We start from the raw sequence: 24,938 nt of genomic DNA on the forward strand, positions 1-24,938 counted from the left end.
AACAATATGCACCAACAGTGTAATAAAAACACACCCCAATGAAATGTAATAAAACATCACAAAATACACCACAGACTCAAAAAAACACACCATATAACTCACCACCCCCAATGGTGTATTTCCGAACAGTGTATGGTGTTTTTACTCACACCTAATGGTGTGTGTTTGGTGATGCAGGGCTCTGTTTACTCTGTTTTGTGTGGTGTATTTCCTAACGTTGATGGTGCATATTTGGTGAACTATTGGTGTTGCCGCACCGTAAGAAATAACCGCACCGTAAGACACCGCCGCACCTGAACCCGCCTATATATATATATATATATATATATATATATATATATATATATTTTGTGTGTGTGTGTTGCTATATCATGATCCGTTTTTGGGGATGGCTACGAGTTATAGGTTATGATTACAACAGATTTGAAATTAGTACGAACCTTTTTGTCCATTATGGAATGCAATTATAAAATATCTTTTATTTGAATTAAAAATTAAAATTTATAAGCAAATCCATCATTTTAAGTAAAAATTAAACATATAATTTTTCTTTGGTAAAATCACATTGTTTGATGTTTCCTAATTAATCATTCAATGACAACATTCAACGAACCGAATACGATATTGAATTCCATTCCTAATAATAATCAATTGATGATGCATTTTATTCTATATAAATCAATGCCTTAGCTTCTTGTTTTTGCAATTCACATATTCTCATCACAAACGTAACCATGCGAAGAATTGGAAGAAGAGTAAGATTGGGTTTTATGGTGAATAAAACCCAAAGAAAAAGCTCTTACGAGAAACAAAAGAAGTCGATGTTGAATATGCTTAATGAGCTGAGCATCCTGTGCGGTGTTGAGGCAGGTGCAATACTGTACAGCCGTTTTGAGGAAGGTCCAGTTGTATGGCCGAGTGTTGAAGATATGGAAGAAAGCATTGGCAGATTCCTTGAAAAGAGGTTTGAGAAATTAGGCACTCAACTTCTGAATCTAAAGAGAGTGAATAGAGAGACGGAGATGGGTTTAGCGATGTATCAGATCTTACAAGGATATCAGCTTAATAATTCTCTGAGTTTCATAGATCTTAATGACTTAGGTTGGGTTATAAACACATATTTGGCTGAAATTGATAACAAGGTTAAGGTTGAAGCAATTATCAACAATTCCTCAATAATCCTAGCATCATCAGCTTTAGCTCCAACTCAGTGAGGGCCCAGCACGTAGCTCAACAAATCCTTAAAGTCCTCAGCTCCATCTATTATATTGAATATTGTTATAGTCCACAGATCAGAGTTGCTTAATTGTGTCTTTCCTTTTGAATTTTGAATTCTCTATTTATGGTTGTTATGTTATTATGTTTTACTAGTATTTTCGCCCGTGCGATGTACGGAATGGATTTGTTATAATATATTAAAAATATTTGGATTGATATATAATTATTTAAATCATCACCGTCCCTGCTCAGCCGGCTCCGGAAATGCCCAGGTGCTATTTCGACGCCGATTTCACCACTCATCCAGGAGAGCATCATTTGGGGCAGTCTTGCTCACGTCGGACTCGGACTTCATGGCGGCTTGCGGCGGACCTCTATCGGATTGCTTGTCACTAGAGTTGACATTTTATACAATAATCCCGTGACTCATTTGGAGCTTACGTGGGTTGAATATTTATATAACCTATCTAATATTCCTTTAACACATCCACTTATAATTTGTATAAAAGACACTTTATTGTCCTCACATAGTGCAGTGAAGGTAAAACAAACATAACTAGCAATCAGTCCCAAAATGTCCACATTAACTTCTTTGAATCTAAATGGTCCTTTATCTATTTCAAGAGATTTATTGAACAATTGTTAGTGTGATAAGTCAATGATACTTTATCCATAAAAATTCGTCAAAGACATTTTTCCAAAATAGACTATTTGGTATATAAAATTCCTTTCAAGGAAATACTCGATCTGCGAGTCGAGATAATACTTGGTTTTCAAAAATTTGTCTTTAGAACATGAGCTAATTCCATTAGTAGCCCTTTAATAAGTACCTAATGGTACACATTCATTTCTAGATTTTCCGATTTAGAGGAGGAAATTACTCAGTCAATTGTTTTACTATTTCTAGTTAAATAAAGCCTTTGCACTTCAACAGTAGATTCCCATTGAGTGGATAACTCTCGGCGACCAAACATGTTGTGATATTTACTTTCATTCATTTTGAGAACTATAAATCTATCAAGGATATTTCAAATAAACATTAGTTTCTAATGACACATAATTTTAAGGTCATAACTTTAATAAGCTGCATATCTAAATTTATTATTATACTGCCAATTATGTAGCGGAACTTGGATTATGTATTGGAGCACTATTGTAGAACAAAAAATTCCATGATTGCTAGTTATGTTTATTTTACCTTCACTGCCCTATGTGACGATAATAAAGTATCTTTTATACAAATTATAAGTGGGTGTGTTTAAGGAATATTATACAAATTATATAAACATTCAACCCACGTAAGCTCCAAAAGAGTCACGGGATTATTGTATAAAATGTCAACTCTAGTAACAATCGATAGATTTAATTCCTATAATGTATTTCGTATGTACATCAGTCTATGTAAAGTAGAAAGCAAATGGGAGAATTTAACTCAAAGAGCTTTGTTATTCATTGCCCTTCCATGTTGTAGAGAGAAGGAAGAGAAGAAAATGACTAAGTGCTATATCGAGAGAGAGTAAAGGAGTGGCCTCTTTGAGTATTCTAGATTGTTGAAAATGGCCTTCCTCTTGTGTGTGTGGAGCGTCCTTTATATAGGCGGGATCCAAACTCTACGGGAATAAAATATTTCCCATGGGACACCCGACCCTGACCCGAATATTGATCAAACGCCCCTGGACATACATGGAGGCCGATATACTTGGGGTATAATCCCTATCAATAATCTTGAAGATTGTACCATATCTCTTCTCCACACTCTTTTGAAATAATAATTTTATCATGTAGAACTTGAAAATTGTTATCTTCAGGGGGAGATGGGGAGTACATGTACTCGAATCAATCTTAAAGATTGAGTCTTAAAAGACTAAACAATTGTACTCTTTTGCAACATATGAATGCATGTGTTAGTTCCATGTTCTTTGTACATATTTGTTGCTCCTCATTATTACCTTGTTATCGCTTTACATATAATACTTTTGTTTTATGATTATGGACACCAATAAGAAGTGAGATGGGAATTGTAACAGCAGTAAGTCTTTTAACATATATCGTTATTAATATTTTTGTATAGAATCAATAGACATGCACCTATTTTAATTTCTCCTAAGTTGGTTTGATTGTTGACGAATGCAGGGCTTGATGAGGAGAGGGGAGAAGGATTGACGATGAAGAGAATAGAATCAATGCAAGGAAAAATTGTTATCTTCGTTATCAGTTCATACCAAGGTTGCAAAATACGCTAGGCGCCCCCTAGGAGCCGATTTTTCGGCGCCTAGGAGCCCTTTTTTTTTTTTTTTTTTAAACAAATTTAATTAAAATTTGTAAAAATTCACTAATAAAATATAAAGTTCCTCTAGTTTTTTCTTACAAACTATTTACGTAAGTGGTAGTAAAATAGTTTAAAATATTATTGAAACCATCTAAATACATAAAAAAAAAAAACTAAAATTAAGACCAAAAGAAGCATTTTTTTGAGAAATTGGGGGCCAAATCGCCTACAGCCGTTTGTTTCACATAGATCTCGAAAAATATGCGATTTCAAAAAAAAATAATTTGTCCAAAACAGATGACTGAGTCAAAAGTTATGCCTTGCCAAACTTTCTACACCTTTTTTTTCAAAAAAAAAAAAAAAAAAATCGCTCGTTCAGCCGGCTAGGCAGCCGCCTAGCCGCCTGGCCGCGGAGGAGGCCAATTCTGGCCTTCCTCACCGTGGCCCGGTGGCGCCTAGCTCCTAGGCGTGATTTTTGCAACACTGGTTCAGACTGCTTATACAAGGAGGATAACAGGCGGTAAAGGTGGATACAACTGACAGTGGATGGAGATTACAATAATACTCCCTAAGCTAATTAAACTGTTGTGTCTTCTTTATTGCTCAATACCCTTTGTAAGTTGGAGCATGCAAGCCTAGCTTGTATACCTAGCTTAGATATAAAACTGCGAAACTGGCAAATTGGTAAAGGCTTTGTGAACCCGTCTGCTACTTGGTTGGAGGATGATACAGATAGTAACTTGATCGACCCTTGGCTTAATTTTTCCCGGACAATGTGGCAGTCAATGTCAATATGCTTGGTGCGTTCATGAAATATGTGGTTATCGGCTATGGCCACCGCAGATTTACTATCACAGAACATCGTTGCTGGTTTGGCCATTTCGACTTGCAGGTCTTGAAGGAGGTATGTCAACCATTGTACCTCACAAATAGTGGCAGCCAGGGCACGGTATTCACCTTCAGATGAGGATTTTGATATGGTAACCTGCTTTTGGATCTCCGTGAGATCAATGCCGGACCTAGAAACACACAATAGCCTGTGACTGATTTTCGAGTCTCACTGCATGTAGCCTAGTCGGAATCTAAAAATACTTTGAGATGTATGTCCATGTTAGCAGGGTTGAAGAGGCATTGGGTGATTTCTTGATGTACCTTAACACCTGATGTGCTGCTGTCAGATGCTGGTCTGTGTGAGCATCCATAATAAATTGGCTTAACTGTTGGATGACATAGGAGATGTCCGGCCTTGTGGCAGTGATGTATAGAAGCTTGCCCACCAATCTTTTATAGCAGCTGGCGTCGGTAAGAGGAGTACCATCATGAGTCAGTTTCAAGTTGTGTACTATCGGTGTGTTGGCAGGTTTGCACCCTAGGAAACCGGCTTCTTCTAGGATTTCTAAGGCATATTTGCATTGACATAGGTTGAGGCCGTCTACAACTGAACCCGCCTCAATTCACAGGAAGTAACCAAGGGTGCCTAAATCTTTGATTCTAAAGGTGGTATCTAGAAATATTTTCAGCTCTTAGATTAGGTCCAGTCTGGCACTTGCAACCAGAATGTCGTCATCTACATATACAAGCAGAGTAATGAATTCTGCGGTGTTCCCTTTGGTGAATAGAGATGGGTCCGATTTGGACTGTTTGAAACAAATGTGAGACAGAGCAACACTGAGTTTCGTGTTCCACTGTATACTCGCTTGTTTGAGACCATACAACGATCTCAGCAATCTGCATACTTGATTCGATTTCTCAGTTTGAAAACCAGGGGGTGCACTATATAAACTTCTTCATTGAGGTCCCTGTGTAGGAACGCGTTCTTGATATCCATTTGGTGTATATGCCAAGCTTTAGAGACAGCCACTCCTAGAAAAATGCGAATGGTTGTGATTCGTGCTACTGCAGAGAAAGTTTAGAGATAATCTACCCCGAGTTGTTGAGTATAACCCTTCGCGACGAGTTTTGCCTTATGCCTTTCTATAGTTCCATCAGCCTTTAGCTTAGTCACTTAAACCCATTTGCACCCTATGAGGGTGCTTCCAAGAGGGAGATTAGTTAATTCTCAGGCGTTGTTCTTTTGAAGAGCATCTATCTTTGTGGCCATGGTCTCCTTCCAACAGTCGTGTTTAACTGCTTGTGTATATGTCTTTGGCTCATTGATGGCTGTAACAGCCATGGAGAAAATTTTATGTGGAAGTTCAAGTCTATCATATGACAACACCTTTGAGAGGAAGTGAGGAGTAGTTTTGTTCTTCATGACTGAGTCACAGTAATAGTCTTGCAACCGGCTTGATACTTGGCATTGTCTACTGGACCTTCTAAGCTACATGGGAGGATTAGAAAATTGCCAGCATTGTTATTCTGTATCGAAGTTGAAGAGTGAGATATATTGTCGACTAGATGGCTACCAGTCGAAGGGCTGACATTGTCCGCGAGATCATAGGCTGCATTCTGGCTGTCATTAGCATCATGGCTCTCATTCTGCATGGAGTCAGAATAGTGAGGAACACCATTGTCCCTATGGGTATTATCCGGGTGATTGCTATTATTGTAACACCCTCTTTTTCTAAACTTTAGAATCTAGATTTAAGTCGTCTAAAAAGACAAAAAATAAGGAAATAACGATAAACTAGGATATACAAAAATCCCAAAGTCAACAAACTAATGAGAGTGTCACCGTCATAGTTATCCACCCTCGAGTAACTGCACAGGCTAAAACTACTAACTGCAAAGGGGTATGCGAACCTCGGTGTCTACGCACCAATAAAAAAGGGTAGTCTAGCTACATCAGTATCTACATCAATCACTAAAAGGGAAAAAGGGATAACTAAGGCTAGCATCTACTAAGCTCTAGACCTACACACTACTACCATTATGTGCACTCTCATCATGTTTCAAGTCCACCTGAAAGGGGTTATAAAAACACATAAGAAAATAAACCTGTTAGCATAAAAATGCTAAGTATAAAGTCACTCAACCCTGTAACATAAATATAGATATAGATTTTGGAAAACGGTTGATATTCAAATAGAACAAGAATGAGCATAGTCAACAAGACAATAAAACAATGAATCCTAAGTAAGGATACTATATATATATAAGCATGTAACCTCATCAACATATGAAATACCAACATACTTCCAAGATAGGCAATATGCAAGAGATATGAGTATCAAGTAAGACCAAACTGTCATGCTAGTACTCACAAGCAATATAACATACTTTATTTCTCATGTATTCATCACAAGGCATATGCTATGCAATAATGGAATTCAATAGATAAAGATTATATATATATATATATATATATATATATATATATATATATATATATATATATATATATATATATATATATATATATATATATATATATATATATATATATATATATTGGTTCCTGTGAGAATAGGTCTTCCCGAGCGGTTAGTGCGGCATACACCATTAGGTATGCATAAATGCACCATAAAGTGTTCGAGAATACACCATAATGAAATGCCAAAAAATGCACCACATATAATGGTGTATTTTTGAACACTGTGTGGTGCATTTATGCATACCTAATGGTGTATGCCGCATTGACCGCGCGGGAAGACCTGTTTCTCCAACTGATCGAACTCTTGGCTTGATGAAACTGGATCTTACATGTTGAAGATTTGTCCAAGATTTCTGAGATTTAAAAGTGCTTAAAAGCTTATAATCTCTTCACAATCACTGGTCGTAGAATACTTGAAAGCTTTGAACATTTTGAAATCTTAGCTTGAAATGAGTGATGACCAGCACCTCCTTCAGACAATGAAGGGGGGCATTTATAGGTGAGAATTTTCATCCTGTTGGAGGGAAGATGAAATTTCAAAACCCTATTGACAAGTGTGTAATAACCGCTAGGTTTTGAGCGTGCATGGCGTGCTAGTACTATATAGCCGTTTGCTTCATAAGGTAGGTTACTTTTTTGTCTTGTAGTACTGCCAAAAAGGTACCTATCATTTAATGCTCAATGACTTTAAATTTTGTTCCTAGGACTCCAATTGTCCAAGATAATTCACCCAACACTTAACTTTGGACAGGTATATCATAGAGAATATATCTGGCTTGTCAAATTGAGTTAGATAATAACTCGTGTCTTTAATGCTCAATAACGAATGATTGTCTTTATCATTTGTTTTATAACTCCTCAAATTATCTTTCTTTATCATTTGGCAATGATTAACCTAAGAGGTAGACCCTTACAAAGTTCAGTCTTTAGCAACCCCTTGGCCTTATCTTCACATCTTTACTACGTACTTCGCTCTTGACAACGAATTAAAGAATACATATCAACTTGGGTTGCTAAGATAAACATGAGTTGATCTTTGCGAGTGCTTCGTGCACTAAAGGCTCAAACATGAATCACTGAACGATTCGTCCTGTAACAGAACTAGAAAAGAAAAACGAAAAAGAGGGGTCTAAGTTCCTAAACCTGGTATCATCAAAATCTTAGAATAAACTGTTCCTAACACACAGAAGCAGAGGTTGCCGCCATAGCCCGATGTTTCCCCTTTGATTTGTAACCAGGGACCCAACCGGGTGGGTAACCATGCTTCTTATAGCATTTTTCAACCGTATGTCCTGTCATGCCGCAATATGTGCATTTTGCTACCTTGTTACCAACACCTGCGTAGTTGTTCTTTCTGTTATTGTAGTAATTGACCGCTGCTATAACATCCTATGTGTTAGCTTGATTGATCTGAACGGCATTAGAGTTGTTAAGATTGAGCATTTGAGAGACCTGACGGGTGGAAAATATCCACCACCCGCCAGTTAGGCGGAAGCAAGATATGTGATAACCAAAGACAAAGATAATAGAAAGAATATATTATAATGAAAGATTACAATAGATTGTCTCTCTTAATGTATATTCTATACTTCTAAGGACCTCTATATATACTAAACTAGATACTAAATTAATCTAGGGAACTACCAATAAGAATAGGAAATTAAGACAACTTTCCTAATATTCAACACTCCCCTTCAAGCTGGAACATCTGGAAGTTCCAAGCTTGGATTAAAACAAGCACTCTACCTCACTCAAAATTACAAATGAAAATTAAATGCAACTAGAGGTTAACAGTGCTGAATGGCTTCGGAGGGACAATGCAACCCTTGGAATGAAGGCACCAGGGGCGAAGCTTGTCATGAACATCCTTGGGAATGGAGGCACCAAGGGTAAAGACTAACACGAACACCATCGCAGCAACATAAACACTCTAGGACGGATGACTTCAAAGAAGATTGCACTATGTCTGACCCTTCCTTGGGAATGAACATAAAGGCACCAAGAACGGAGCTGAACACAATCCTTGTGAATAAAGATGAAGACACCAAGGACCCTTGGGAATAAAGACGAAGACACCAAGGACGAAGCTAAACACAATCTTGGGAATGAACACACCGAGGACGGAATTGAACACGAACCTCGGGAATGAAGATGAACACACCAAGGATAGAGTTGAACATGAACAACCTCCCGATAACACAAGAGAGCGGTAGAGGTGAAAAGGGAGCAAAGAATAACAAAGATGCAGTAGAATCCATAGTAATGAAGATAAACCCGAAGTAACAAGATGAAGATAACTAAGAAAAAAAAAGTAAAATAGAACACCGTTTGACTATAGATAATCACACTCCCCCTTACTTTGAACATGGGAAATAATCAAAGGCCTTTATAATAGTGCTGAAACTGAAGGCCCATGGGATAAGACATACCGGAGATAAAGAAACAAACATGGTTATACCAAAACAAAAACACCATGGGGAGAATTTCGACAACAAATCCAAAAAGGAACCTTCAAATTTCACCAAAAAGTCCAAAAATGGCAAGAGATTCTGCCTCAAGGGAGGTTTGACTGACGTTGACCATTTATCGGCTAAGTTTACCGGCGTTGACCGGCGACCGACGGAAGATCGGGAAACACAGGTAGATGCGTCTCCTGGAGGCGAATCAAAATGGTGGCAAGGACGTCTCAAACGGAGATCGGAGCAGAGAGATCTGGCCGGAAAATGATAGCAGATCTCGGCGGCGGTGGTGGCGCGTGCGGCGGCAGACGGCGACCGGATTTCACTTTGAAGCTCGCAACGAGGTTCCTAGTCGTCCTGTGGAGTTGGTTAGGGAGAAAAAACAATAGGCAAGCGAAGGAAAAAAGAAAATCGTCGCGGCAATGGTGACCCTCCGATGGTGGCGAACTCCAGTGGTGACAGCGGCGGCGGAAGGCTAAGGTTTATATTAGGGTTTTTGATATTTGAAGAAAAATAGCCTAGGAAAGTAGGCTCTGATACCATGTTGAAATTGAGGGATTGATAGGTCTGGCGGGTGGAGAATAACCACCACCCGCCAGTTAGGCGGAGGCAAAATATGTGAGAACCAAAGAACAAGAGAATAAAGAGAATATATTATAGTGAAAGTGTAACACCCCGAAATTTTTCAACTTTTAAGACTTATATAATAAAGGTAAATTATCATTAAATCCCAAAACATAATATAATAGAGTACGGGGTGCTATGCCACACCTGAGCTAGAGAACTTAGGTGCACAGGCTAACTAACTAATATCCTCAATAATGTAAATACATAAGCATGGCACGCAGGCCGAAAGGGAAACTATCTACTCTACGCTCCAAATCTCTAGCGCGCTCCAGTGTCTACTCCTCTGTGCCAGAAAGCCAAATATATCTGTTCAACGAGAGATGCTGGTAACCCACTCTAACGCGTTGAAATATAGTATATATATATATATATATATATATATGTATATATATATATATATATATATATATATATATATATATATATATATATATATATATATAGATATACAAAAAACCATTTCGAAGCAGGAAGATATATACTTAAGAGACACTAGTTTTAAAACTAGGAATAGACTCAGCAAATCGGGATAAGCACATCAGACAACAATAAGCAGTTAAGTAGAAATAACATCATAAGGAATACGCATTTACGGTCACAAGCCACTTCTCAATTCCAATCCACATTATCATCCAATCATCATTCATATCACATAATCATTGATGGCGCCACGGGACCAATCGCATGCCCCGAACATGAGGGTGAATGCTTATAGCATTAACACGGCCCCGCAGCACCCTACCTTAGTATCGCGGTACGAGGGGAGTTGATCGCAACCAACCCTTTGAGAACCGCTGACGAACTCAGCGTCGGACCGCGATCCGACACACCGCTGACGCGCCCAGTCGGTGGACCGCGATCCCCTTTACAAGGGGGGACTTACGACCCTACACACCGTTGATGCGCACAATCGACGGACAGTAGCGGATCAAGCCCGACACACCGCTGAGCTAAACTCAGTCGGTGGGCAAAGATCCTCAGAGACTATGGTCCTACATACCGATGTCCCACCACTCGGTGGATCGCAGCCAGTCGTAGCCCTACACACCGCCTGATTACTCAGGTCGGTGGACTACAGCCTTCCTCGGCTTGTTGGCCCTACACACCGCCTGACGCGTCCAGGTCGGTGGGTCATATCACCGAGGCCCATGTGGACCTTCAGTCCTATACATAATCTTTATATACCTGACCGGTCTCTACCAGCCTGGTTAACAGTTGGGATGGTTTTCAGCCCATTCAACTGCCCGTATAGTGGACCCCAGTCCTATATCATATTAATATCCCTGACCGATCTTAACCGGCCTGGTTAACAGTTGGGATGGTTCTCAGCCCATTCAACTGCCCGTATAGCCCAATTGATCTTAACCAAGTTGGGGTCATGCATCACGTAACACGCAATAACACATAATAACACATAATTCACATAGGGAAGGGGGAGACATATAATTAAGATTACATGTGATCATTCACATACTAAGAATAATTCCTAAGGGCTCATATAACTTCCACCTAGGTCCACGGGTTACCAATTCAACTAGCATGCAATTCCTAAGACTCGTTTAACCTACGAATGGTACCCGAAATTCCAAACTAGACTCAGGCGCGACAAGCGGGGTCCGTTGGGATACCATGGGGAACGGGGAACATCAAACGGGGAAGCCGGGGACCCGAGGGGGGCATGGACCAGTGGGTAGCCGATGGGTGGGGGTCACCCGCCGGTGGGCACTGTTCCGGGCAGCGGGTAGCCGGCGGGCAACCGGCTGCCCGCTGCCGGGCATTGCCCTTTTGGGCAGCGGGTAGGTGGTGGGTTCCCCCACCCCCACCTACCCCCCACTGACTCATTCATCATAAATTCGTCCCGGGATCCTTTGTAGAACCTGAAACCATGCTTAGACACTTTTAAACGCAAATAACGACGTCACATAAGCAATTAACGGATCAAAAGCAAGAATCATGTAGGACTTATCCTATTACGGCTTCTAAATATAAGCAACACCCGAACATGCGAATTCCCACCCAAATATAAATCAAGAACATCTTCAATACAAATTCCCAATCCAACCTAGGGCTCTAATCCCACCCAAATCATCAAGAACATATTTTATTCTTAACATCAAGAAAATATCAAGATTCGTCAAGAATCATCATATTATAATCAAGACTTCTTTTTAACATCAAGGTCATCAAGATTCTCAAGAAAGCACATAAGTCATCTTATCAATCATCAAGAACATAACATAATTATCATAGAAGAATTCAATCAAGACACAAGAATATAGAGGGAGGCCAAGGAAAGAGATTATAGCGAAGAAAATAGGTTTTGTTGAGAAATGGATTACCTCTTAGCCTTAATTAATTTCCTTGGCTATGAAGGATCTTTCTTTAAGGGTCCGTTTGGAAAGCAGGAAAATGACTTCTGAAAAATGGTTTCTAGAAAATGAGTCATTTTCCGGAAAACATTTTCCTTTTCCCGTGTTTGGTTGCATTTGGAAAACTGTTTTGGTGTGTTTGGTTCATTTTTTGAAAAATGAGTATAATGATATAATTAAATATTTTAATTATTTTATTTAGAATAAAAAATACATTTAAATGTTTAAAACTAAAAAAAAATGAAATAGCAAATGGCGGAAAATGACTTCCGCCAAAATTTGGCGGAAGTCATTTTTCGCCAAATTGAGCACATTTTTCCCAGTCAACGAAATTTTTTTTCCGTTGACTGGATTTTCCAAGTGTAGCCAAACACCAAAAACCCGGAAAATGATTTCCAGAAATCATTTTCCGGGTTTCCAAACACAGCCTAAGATTTCTCCTTTCTTGATTTCTCCTAAGGGAATTCTTGGAACTTCTTGTGTGGTCAGAGATTATTTGTGGTGTGAATTCTAGGTGCCTCCTATGCCTCTATTTATATAAGTAAGAGTCCTAATTAGGGTCTAGGTGGCATGGGTTTACTAATTCTATTTCTTATAGGACTAAGGGGTTGGCTTTAGGGATAAAGGCCCACGGACCATCGTGGACTCCTTTTTAGCTAATTAGTAGATTTTAACTCCCTTTTTGGGCTGAGTAATTAATTAATTAATTTGGGTTTAGGGGTCGTAACACGGGGTGTTACAGAAAGATTACAATAGATTGTCTCTCTTAATGTATATTCTATACTTCTATGGACCTCTATATATACTAACCTAGATACTAAATTTGTAACACCCCGTGCTACGACCTTTAATCCCGAATTGATTATTTAATTATTTTCATTAATAATAATTAAAAAGAATTTAATTTGATTAGAAATCCCTTTAATTAATTAATGTGGTCCACCACCGATCGTGGACCCTTGCCTAAACTAGAGTCATAAGCCTATAATTAATTAATGTGGTCCACCACCGATCGTGGACCCTTGCCTAAACTAGAGTCATAAGCCTATTAGAAATAAAGAAAGTCAACATTTTACTAATCAGATCCTAATTAGGAATCCTAGGCCTACACATAGGGGTGTGCATCGGACGGTTCGGTTCGGTTCGGGGTGTGGTTTGCCTAAACCGTGCGGATTTCGGTTTGGGAATTGTATAACCGAACCTTTCATTTTATTTATATTATCTTTCGGGTTCTTATGTTTTCGGGTTCGGTCGGGTTGGTCGGATATCCGACTCGTGTTCGGGTAATGCTAAATTGATATAAGAGATAAAATGTTCTAACTTAGAGTAATAAAACTAAAAATGTAAACCAATTCAATTCAAGACAAAATGCCTTAATGCCATACAAAAAACCTTAAAACCATAAAAAGTTAATGATTTACAGTTTGACAGATTACACTTCACAAAAAAACCAGAATTACAGATTTACAAATTCACAAAAAGCTATGTTGAATTCTTGATTCCTGATCACAATAAGCCATGTTGATTCCTCATTCCTGATCACAAAAAGCCATCCTGATTCCTGAATCTTGATTCCTAAACTAAATCTGTAAATCTGTAATACTCCTAGTGTAGTAGTGTTCTAGACTGCTATTCTTCTTCCTGTTAAAACTTAGTGCAATTTAGTAAAGGAAACAAACAACTGAAACAAGTGAAACAACTAAACAATTAAAAAAACAATAAGTCAATAATATTAAGGGCTCAGTAAGCATATTTGTCCATATCAATGTATGGATTAAGGGCAAATTGCTTCAAATGTTCAACAAGTGAACATTGAGCAACATACCAGCTTAATCCTTATTTCAGATCTTTGGTGGAAGCTTTCATCATTGCCAATTTGCCAAAATATATCAAAAACTCATGTGAAGACATTAACATAATTACAGATTAACAGTAATGCAAAACTGCAAAAGGCAGCAACCTTACTTACTCTTACAAGTTAGTAAGTTACCAAGCCTTTACTTACTCATCAAGGGAAGCAACTTAAAGTCACCACTCACCAAGTTTCATTGCCTTAACATCAGAATATAAAGTCAGTAGAATAGTTGAATACAAGATTAAGATATTAATATATGATATAAAGTATAGAGATTGGAGAAGACCATTACAGGAATAGTTGGTAGTGTAGTTCCACAAGTCCTCCCACCAGATGCACTTCCACCATCAACACTAAATTCTGCAATTAAATCAAAGAAGAAGAAGCTTGTTAGAATTCAATTGAATGAACACTTAAATTGAATGATTGAAATAATACATTATTTTACCTTTCTCAAATCTTTCTAATTCTTCTAGATTTTCTTCAATTGAAATGGGGGTATTTGGCAGCCTAAGCCAATCCTGGGTACATACCAAGGCTTCCACAATTTTAGGAGTTAAAGAACTCCTAAAAGGATCTAAAACCCTCCCAGATGTACTAAAGGCAGATTCTGAGGCAACAGTTGAGATAGGAATAGCTAAGATATCCCTAGCAATCTTTGAAAGGATAGGAAACCTTGCAGAATTGACCTTCCACCATCGCAGTATATCAAATGATCCTTCATCTTCAGTTATTGCCTCACTCAAATAATATTCCAACTCAGTTTTTTTCCTCCCACCAGTTTCCATTCTTTGTTTCTTAATTTGGGCCTTCAATAGATGTTGTGGCCTCCCAACAGGGGCAGAAACAGACTCAACATTAGGATTAACAGATGCTACAGAACCAGAACCAGAAGCTGGGACAACAGATGGGCTATAACTCACAGCATAATCATCATACAATTCATTCAAACCAGCCAACAATTTGTCAAGGTAATCTTTTCCTTTTTGCTCACCATACATATGAACTAATTGAGTTGGCATATATTCTAACTTGTCTCTGGGATCTAAAATGTTTGCAAAGAAAATCATATAATTCATTTTGTCAATATCACCCCAATATTTTTCAAATTTTGCTTTCATGTTAGCCCCCATTAGTTTCACAGCCCCATCAGCTTCCACCATTTCATTCAAGATACAATACAGGTCAGAAATTTCAGAGAAAAATGTGTTAGCTGTCACATATAGGGACCCTGAAATTCTGATAGTCATCTCATAGAAACATTTCAACAGCTTAACCAAGTTGTTCACTGACTCCCAATCCAGAGAAGTAGGAATAGAATCACCCAGATCAGATTTGAAAGAGTTATCACTGTATTCATAGTCATCAAATACTTTCTGGTAGATCAAAGCAGACTGTAACATCAAATATGTGGAATTCCACCTTGTTGGCACATCAAGACACAAGGATGTTTTTTGCTCAATTCCACTATACTCTGCCAAGTCCCTAAACTTCTTCAACCTTGAAGGAGAACTTCTGACATATCTAACAACCTCCCTAACCCTTTTAACAGCAATATCACATTGTTTTAGACCATCTTGTACCACCAAGTTCAGAATATGAGCAATGCATCTCATGTGAAGATATTTACTCTTCACAGTAGATGATCCCCATGACAACACTTTCCTTTTTAAAAAACCAAGTGCAACATCATTTGATGAAGCATTATCTACTGTCACAGTAAAAACATTCCTAAGCCCCCACTCTATCAAACAACTTTCAAGTGCTTTTGCAATATACTCACCCTTATGTGATGTAACAGGGACAAAAGAGATAATTTTTTTATGCAGCTTCCACTCCTCATCTATAAAATGTGCAGTTACAACCATATAGTTTATCCTCTGAATAGATGTCCAAGAGTCAGTTGTAATACTGACTCTTTGAGTGTTTCCCCTAAACAAGCACTTCAAGTTCAATTTTTCTTCTTCATAAATGACATTGATATCCCTACTGATTGTCCACCTAGATGGAATTTTAAACCTAGGACAAGCCACTGCAATGAACCTCCTAAACCCTTGCCCCTCAACAAATATAAAGGGAAGTTCATCTATGATAATCATTTCTACCAAGGCTCTCCTAATGGTTTCCTGATTAAATACCCAAGTCCCCAACTCTCCCACAGTTGGTTCAGATGCATCACTAGTAGCAACAACTTGAAATGTTAGAAGGGACTGCCTAGTATCTTTAGAGTGAGGGTTTTTCATACAGCTAACCATGTGGTTCCTTAAAGATGTAGTACCATGTTTTTTTGATTGACATTGATACACTTTTGCACAGTAGATACACTTTGCTTCAACAGTAACATTACTACTATCAGTAATCTTTACAAAATGATCCCAAACTCTTGATCTGGATTCAACCACTTTCCTTTTCTTTGCAGGAACTGCAGCAGTAGGGAGCACAGTCTGTTGAGTAATTGTGTCAACAGTTTGGGCTTCCACTGCTGTTGCTCCTTGAGAAGAAGAATTGGGAGGTTCACAACCAGAACTAGGTATACTGATATTGTCCATCTATAAACTGTGGAACATAATCAGTACACATAGTAGGAGATAGGAAATCATAATACACATAACATATTAACATTTAACACTTAACATATTTCCAACTCCATATTTCCATTAGGCATTCATCAAACATTCAAACTATCAAAGAGACAAAGACATCAAAAAGACTCTCATCTAGTCATCTCTGAATGCTAATCATCTGTGGACTATGGACAACAGTCACAACACAGGCAGTTAGGCAATATATATAGCTTCCACATTTCATCAAACATTCAAAGTATCAAAGACAACCACTATACTGTCATGTCTCATCTCTGAATGCTCATCATATGGACTATGGAGTATGGACAACAGTCACAACACATAGGCAGTTAGGCAATATATATATAGCTTCCACATTTCATCAAACATTCAAACTATCAAAGACAACCACTATACTGTCATAGTGTCATATAGCTTCCACATTTCACAGGCAATAAATATCATAATATTTAAGGGTCCTCAATCCATAAACAAGAAAGACAACAGAGTCACAAATCATAACAGTTTCATATATTCATAATATATCACATTATCACAACTAACAAGTTCACAAGAATCACAAATGACAAATCATAAGTAAGGTTGGAGATTTACTTCTTTTCTCACACAAATTACCCTGAGAACAAGGGCCTTCAAGAGTTCAAGCAACGTCCAGGCCTCCAGCTGTCCACAAGTGAGTCAGTCAACAACCGAACAAAGCCTCCACCACACAGCTTCCACCACAGTCTCACAAAGAGTCAAAGAGAACACCAGAACAGCTGAGAGCCTGAGACGGTGAGACCCCAGAGAATATCGAAGAGAGAATCAGAGAAAGGACTTCTACCGGACTATCAGAAATCTCAGAGATAGAGATTTGAGACTTGAGAGAACTCAGAGAAAAGGCTTCCACCGGAGAATCTGAGATTCTCAGTCTCAACTCTCAAAGATTGAGAGCTGAGAGTTGAGAGAACGGGAGAACTGAGAAACCCTAGGTTGAGAGTCGAGAGAGAAATCAGAGAATGGTCTATGAGAGACTGAGACTCAAGGCTGCGCAGCGTACAAAGGAGCGTATATATAAACGAGGGACACGACGCCGTTTAATACACATCCATTCTAACCCTAGGCTACATCGGGTAGTCGGACAGTTCGGGTAAGCATACACGAGACCCAAACCGACTTCAATAAACCGTTCAAATTGCCGGTCTGGTTCGGTTCTATTATGTCGGGCTCCGGTTCGGTTCGACAGGGTGGTTTTACCCGAATGGGTCGGGTTGACCCGACGGGTTTGTCGGTTTTGCACACCCCTACCTACACATCTATTAGGAATAAAGAAAGTATACCTTTACTATTCAGATTATGGTTAGGATTCTCTTTAATTAATTAATATGGCCCACCATGGACCATGGACCCTTATCCCTAAAACAAGTCCTTAGTCCTATAAGGAATAGAATTAGTAAACCCATACCATTCAGACCCTAATTAGGACTCATAAATATATATATAAGGACATAGGAGGCACCTAGAAGTCACACCACAATAGATATCACCACACAAGAATTCCCAAGGGACTCCCCACCACCAAGCACAGGGAGATCAAAACGGATGGAAATCTTAGGGAAGAACCTTAATAGCCAAGGAATGATTAATTAAGGCTAAGAGGTAACCCATGTCTCAACAAAACCTATTTTCCTTGCTATAATTATCTTCTTTGGCCTCCTCTCTATACTTGCGTCTTGATGAATCGTTTATGATATTGATGATATGTTCTTGATGATTGTGAGATGATTTTATGTGTAATCTTGATGATCTTGATGATGATAAGAGGTTCTTGATGATTATGTGATGTTCTTGATGAATCTTGACGTTTTGGCAATTAAAAGATGAACTATGATTTTATTGATTTGAATATGATTAGAGCCCTAGGTTAAAATTGGGAATTTCGTATTGTGTTATTCTTGATATATTTGGGTGGGATTTCACATGTTCCGGTGTTGATTATGTTTAGAAGTCATGATAGGATATGTGCTATATGATTCTTGCTTTTGATCCGTTAATTGTCTACGTGGTGTCATCAATTGCGTTTAAAAGTGTCTAAGCATGGTTTCGGGTTCCACAACGGATCCCGGGGCGTTTATTTTGATAAAGAGTCAGTCGGGGGTAGGTGGGGGTAGGGGGACCCGCCACCTACCCTCTGCCCGAGACGGGCGTTGCCGGCTGCGGGCAGCCGGCGGGTGGTCCGCCATCCACCGGCTACCCGCTGGAATGTGTCCAACTCGGGACTCCGGCTTCCCCGTTGATGTTTCCCCGACCCTCGTGGTGTCCCAACGGACTCTGTTTATCGTGCCTAAGTCTAGTTTGATGTTTTGGGTACCGTTCGTAGGATAAATGAGTCTTATATATCGCATGCTAGTTGAATTGGTATTCCGTTGGCCTAGGTGAAAGAAGTATGAACCCCTTAGGACTATTCCTAGTTTGTGGATGACCACGCATAGGTTTCTTTATACGTTTTCTCCCCTTTCCCAATGTGCGAGTTGCATATGCTTGCTATGTGTTATGTGTGCATGATACCCCAATTTGGTTGCGATCAAATTGGTTATTCCTGAGCTGCGGTCAGAATTACACACTTGGGCTGCGGTCCACCGTTTGGTTGCGATCAAACGTTTTACATGAGCTGCGGTTCATATTCCTTGCTGCGGTCAGATGATCACTTTTTGGGCTGCGGTCCACCGTTTGGTTGGGATCAAACGTTTTACATGAGCTGCGGTTTATATTCCTGGCTGCGGTCAGATGACTACTCTTGGGCTGCGGTCCACTGTTTGGTTGCGATCAAACATTATGATGAGCTGCGGTTCATCGGTCGGTTGCGATCGATCCCTTCGTATTGCGATACGAGGCAGGGTGCTGCGGGGCCGTGTCAGAGCTATATGCGCTGACCCTCATGTATGGGCATGCGATTGGTCCTGTGGCGCCACCAAAGTGTGCTTGTGTGTGATGAGATACGAGTGGGAATGATGATATGAATGAGATGAAGTGAATCTGCGACCATAGGATTTATGCTAGTATCTTTATATGCCTGTTTATAACTGTTGAACGTGCTTGCCCCTATCTGTCGAGTCTACTCTTGCATTTTAAAACTTGTGTCTCTTAAGTACATATCTTCTTGCTTCAAAATGGTTTTCGTATATATATATATATATATATATATATATATATATATATATATATATATATATATATATATATATATATATATATATATATATATATATATATATATAATGTATTTCAACGCGTTGGAGTGGGTTACCGGCATCTCTCGCTGAACAGATATATTTGGCTTTCAGGCATAGATGAGTAGACACTGGAGCGCGCTAGAGACTTGGAGCGTAGAGTAGATAGCTTCCCTTTCGGCCTGCGTGTCATGCTTACGTATTGACATTATTGAGGATTTTAGTTGGGTAGCCTGTGCACCTGAGTTCTCCAGCTCAGGTGTGGCATAGCACCCCGTACTCTTATGTTATGTTTTGGGATTTAATGAGAATTTACCTTTATTATATAAGTCTTAAAAGTTTTAAAATTTCGGGGTGTTACAAAATTAGTCTAGGAAACTACTAATAAGAATAGGAAACTAAGACAACTTTCCTAATATTCAACAAGAGTGATTAATCTCTAATCTGTTCAGGCTGAGACTTGTAATGTTTAGCTGCCTCTCGTTGTAACACCCCAGATTTTCAATACTTTTAAAACTTGTATAATAAAGATAGAATCTCATTAAATCCCAAAATACGATACAAAGAGTACAGGGTGCTATGCCACACCCGAGCTAGAGAACTCGGGTGCACAGGCTAATTCTAAAACCTCAATCAGTATCAATACTAAATCATGGCACGCAGGCCGAAAGGGAAAACTATCTAAGCTACGCCCCAAGCTTCTAGCGCGCTCCAGTGATCTACTCGTCTGTGCCTGAAAGCCAAATATATCTGTTCAGCGAGATATGCTGGTAACCCACTCCAACGCGTTGAAATACAATACATATAGAGATATATATAGATATACGAAAACCATTTTGAACATGAAGATATATCCTACGAACTCTAGCTTTTAAAACAAGGGTAGACTCGGCAGATAGAGCTAAGCACAGACAACAGTTATACCAAGCATATACAGTTTACAAACAGGCAGGACAGGTAAAGATAAGCACAATTAATAATCATAACCCAACATATACGATTCCCAGTATAAATCCCAAAGTCACCTCCCAAGACACTCATAACAACAACTCATCCATATCTCATCACATAGCACACTTTGTCGGCGCCACAGGACCAATCGCATGCCCATACATGAGGGTCAGCGCATATAGCTCTGACACGGCCCCGCAGCACCCTGCCCCGTATCGCAACACGGAGGGGTCGATCGCAACCGATCGATGAACCGTAGCTCATCATAGTTTGATCGCAACCAAACAGTGGACGCAACCCAAGAGAATGTCATCTGACCACAGCCAGGAAATATGAACCGCAGCTCATGTAGAAACGTTTGATCGCAACCAAACGGTGGACCGCAACCCAAGAGTGTAAATCTGACCGCAGCCAGCTTCTGAACCGCAGCTCATGAATAACCAATCCGATCGCAACCGAATTGGGGTATCATGCACACATAACACAAAGCAAGCACATGCAACCCACATTAACACATTGGGAAGGGGGAGAAAACGTATAACAAAACCTATGCGTGATCCTTCACATACTAAGAATAGTCCTAAGGGGTTCATACTTCTTTCACCTAGGTCAACGGGTTACCAATTCAACTAACATGCAATACATAAGACTCATACAACCTACGAACGGTACCCGAAATATCAAACTAGACATAGGCACGATAGACGGAGTCCGTTGGCACACCACGGGGGTCGGGGGAACATCAAACGGGGAAGCCAGAATCCCAAATTGGGGTGCAAACCAGCGGGTAGCCGGTGGGTGAGGATTCACCCGCCGGCTGCAGCTTTTCCGGGCAGCGGGTCCCCGGCGGGCAGCTGCCCGCCCGCCGGCTGCCCGCCCGCCGGCTGCCCGCTGCCGGCGTTGCCCAAATAGGTCGCGGGTAGGTGGCGGGTCCCCTACCCCCACTGACTCTTTTTCACCAACAACGCCCCGGGAACCTTTGTGGAACCCGAAACCATGCTTAGACACTTTCAAACGCAATTGATAACACACGTAGACAATTAACGGATCAAAATCAAGAAACATACGGCACATAACCTATCATGCTTTTCTAAACATAACCAACACCCAATCATGCGAATTCCCACCCAATATACCAAGAATAATTCCATACGAATTCCACGATATAACCTAGGGTTCTAATTATTTTTAAATCAACAAGAACACAATTCATCTTCCAAAATCAAGATTCGGTAGGAATATCATATAAATATCAAGAACCTCATATAATCATTAAGAACATCAAGAACACCATATAATCATCAAGAACGTCATATAATCATCAAGAACACCATAATTATCAAGAACCTCTCATCATCAAGATCACCCATGGAATCATCCCACCAATCATCAATAATAATATCACAAATAATCCATACACAATAATATGGGGGAATCCTAAGAGGGGAATCATAGCTATGAAAATAGGTTTTGTTGAGACATGGGTTACCTTTTAGCCTTAATTAATTCCTTGGCTATGAAGGGTCTTTCTTGAAGCTTTCTTCTTTCTTGATTTCTCCTAGGGGAATTCTTGGAACTTCTTGTGTGGTGAGGGATTATTGTGGTGGGGGGTTCTAGGTGCCTCCTTATGTTCCCTATTTATATATCTAAGAGTCTTACTTAGGGCCTAATTACTATAGGTTTGCTAACTCTATTCCTTTTAGGACTAAGGATTGAGTTTAGGGATAAGGGCCCATGGACTATGGTGGGCCTTTCCTAATTAATTATTGTGATTTAATTCTTTCTTTTGGGTAATTGGTTAAATGATTAATTGGTTTTAGGGATCGTAACACGGGGTGTTACACTCATACTTCTCTGCCATAACAAACACCTTGTGCATTAGTACTCCAGACTTTAGCGAGTTGTACTCTTCATTCAGTCGTTGGAGAAATCTGATGATTTGATCCACTTCGCACTCGCTTCTGATCTCGTCAAGAAGATCACAAGCACAACGCGGATCGCACTTGCTTCGATACCATGAGGGCTAACAAGAACCGCATTTGCATTTTCATTGCTATTTAGGAAAAGAATATTTTCAATGTTCTCTGAGTTACTTCTCCTTTGTGGATTCAAATTTATTTGAGGAATGGCTGTGCGAGCAGGAGAACGATCGATCGGAGTTATCGGATGAGTTCTCTGGCTAGACTCTCCAGTGCAGGAGACGACGGCTGCATAGCTTACCCGTCGTAGCTCTGATACCATGGTGAGAAGAGGGGAGAAGGATTGACGATGAAGAGAACAAAATGAATGCAAGGAAAAATTGTTATCTTCGTTATCTGTTCAGACTGCTTATACATGGAGGATAACAGGCAGTAAAGGTGGTTACAACTGACAATGGATGGAGATTATGTAATTCTGTGTGAAATGGTTACAACTAACGATTTTACCTACTTAACTTGTGAAACAGTTGGTGTGCAACTATAACACAGATAATCCAACAGACATTCAATCAGAGATATCACCAGACAAGTAAAAGTGCTTAAAAGGTAAACATGCAACACAAGACAAAGCAAGATTTGTTTACCCAGTTCGATACAATGTGTATCTACATCTGGGGGACGATCACCAATGCGTCTAATCCACTAACTCAACTTCAAAGTACAAAGGTGGAGAAGTACAATCTCACCAGAGTTGCTACACAAGGTAAGTACCCAATCTACCTTGAACTTAGTGGATTGTGAAGCCAGAGAGCTACGCACACAGAGGTCCACGGAAGTCCCTTCAATGGAGATCAATCTCTGGTGCAGTCCGCTTCTTGACGCAATCCTTCACTATGTCCAACAGTTGCATGATCTTGGGTCCACTGGTTTAAGCTCAGTATCTTCTTCTCAAGTTCATCAACTCAGATTGCCATGACCAACCAGTCTTGAGAAAAGCTTTGGAGAACCAGGGAGAAAACTTAGAATACAAGTGCTTTCTTTTAATTCAAGAGTGTATCGGGTGGATTCATTAGCTTCTCAATGAATTAGCACTTTAGTATATATATATATTCTCTGGTTCAGGGAGGTATCCGTAATCTAAGACGTCCAACCGCTTCTAAGTCAGATTAAGTAGATACCCCTTTGAGGTGAAAAGATGACCAAGGTCTTTCTTGTAAAACCACCTCAAGCCATAATGGTCTTCTGCCAGCGCACACGCTCCTCAGATAAGCAGTCTTCATAACAGCTTCAAGTCTTCACATGAGTTTCTAATGTATTCCCTGATCAATCGGGTCTTCATCTTCTAAATTTCAGACTGACTCTGACTTGGCCTAACTACTTTGCCATAATAATAAATCCAATTACAAAGTTGGGGTTTATCTATCTAACCAAAACACTAACAAATTCCCCCTCTGGCTATTATTTGGCAAAACAACTCAAAAAAATGAAATAGACATTTTAACAAGATTAAAAAGATTAGAGGCCAAAAACATAAGCTGGCAGAAAAACAATCATAATATTCTAAACAAACGTCAGGTTACAAACTTCGTGAGATAACACAGCACACAAGTCGTGCTGGAAAGGATTAAAGTACCAAAAAGTAACCAAATAAAGTTTTTCAAACTTCCAACAATAACACGCCCAAACAGGGCCAGAAGGGACTTAGAACCATCAGACAGAGAGTGAAACACTCCCCCACTCAGCAACATCTCTAAAAAGCAGCAACAGCTAGCTTAACACTAACTACCCCTTATACCACTCCCCCTTTTTGCCACAAAAATAGACAAAGGAAGTATCAAACATCAAAGGGGCCTTCTTCTTCTCTTTCAGGAGCAGCGTTTAGAATAGGTTCAGCTCCGGTAAGGCTTAGGCGGAGTAAAACATCTGCTAGCTTAGTCCTGGCAACATGCAACTGAGTATTGATGATTGTGCTTGCCGTGTGCAGCTCATCAACACGAAGTTTGAGAATTCTGGATAGCCGGAGGTCATTCACATATGGAGTGTTGTCTAAGGGATCATCTGAAACAACAGGGACAGGTTCAACAGGCTTCACATCACGAACATGCTTTCCCGTGAGGAGACGAGGATCAACGGTGTAGGATTGAGAGGCTCGAACTGTCTCATT

The 24,938-nt window shown here is 39.6% G+C and overlaps 2 protein-coding genes across 2 annotated transcripts; one reads left to right on the forward strand and one right to left on the reverse strand.

Moving 5' to 3' along the window:
- The first annotated feature begins 734 nt into the window (after positions 1 to 734).
- Positions 735 to 1,214, forward strand: LOC109171592 (agamous-like MADS-box protein AGL80). Its single transcript, XM_019320643.1, has one exon. It carries the CDS (start codon positions 735 to 737, stop codon positions 1,212 to 1,214), a length of 480 nt encoding a protein of 159 aa, XP_019176188.1.
- A 4,332-nt stretch (positions 1,215 to 5,546) lies between these two features.
- On the reverse strand, positions 5,547 to 16,659 carry LOC109171593 (zinc finger BED domain-containing protein RICESLEEPER 2-like). The gene is made up of 4 exons (XM_019320644.1): positions 14,559 to 16,659; positions 14,403 to 14,470; positions 5,909 to 6,064; positions 5,547 to 5,807 (listed from the first exon to the last, which is right to left on the reverse strand). Exons 1-4 carry the CDS (start codon positions 16,657 to 16,659, stop codon positions 5,547 to 5,549), a joined length of 2,586 nt encoding a protein of 861 aa, XP_019176189.1.
- Between the last annotated feature and the right edge of the window lie 8,279 nt (positions 16,660 to 24,938).

This window comes from Ipomoea nil, unplaced genomic scaffold, assembly GCF_001879475.1.
Source record: "Ipomoea nil cultivar Tokyo-kokei standard unplaced genomic scaffold, Asagao_1.1 scaffold0322, whole genome shotgun sequence".
Lineage (NCBI taxonomy): Eukaryota > Viridiplantae > Streptophyta > Magnoliopsida > Solanales > Convolvulaceae > Ipomoea > Ipomoea nil.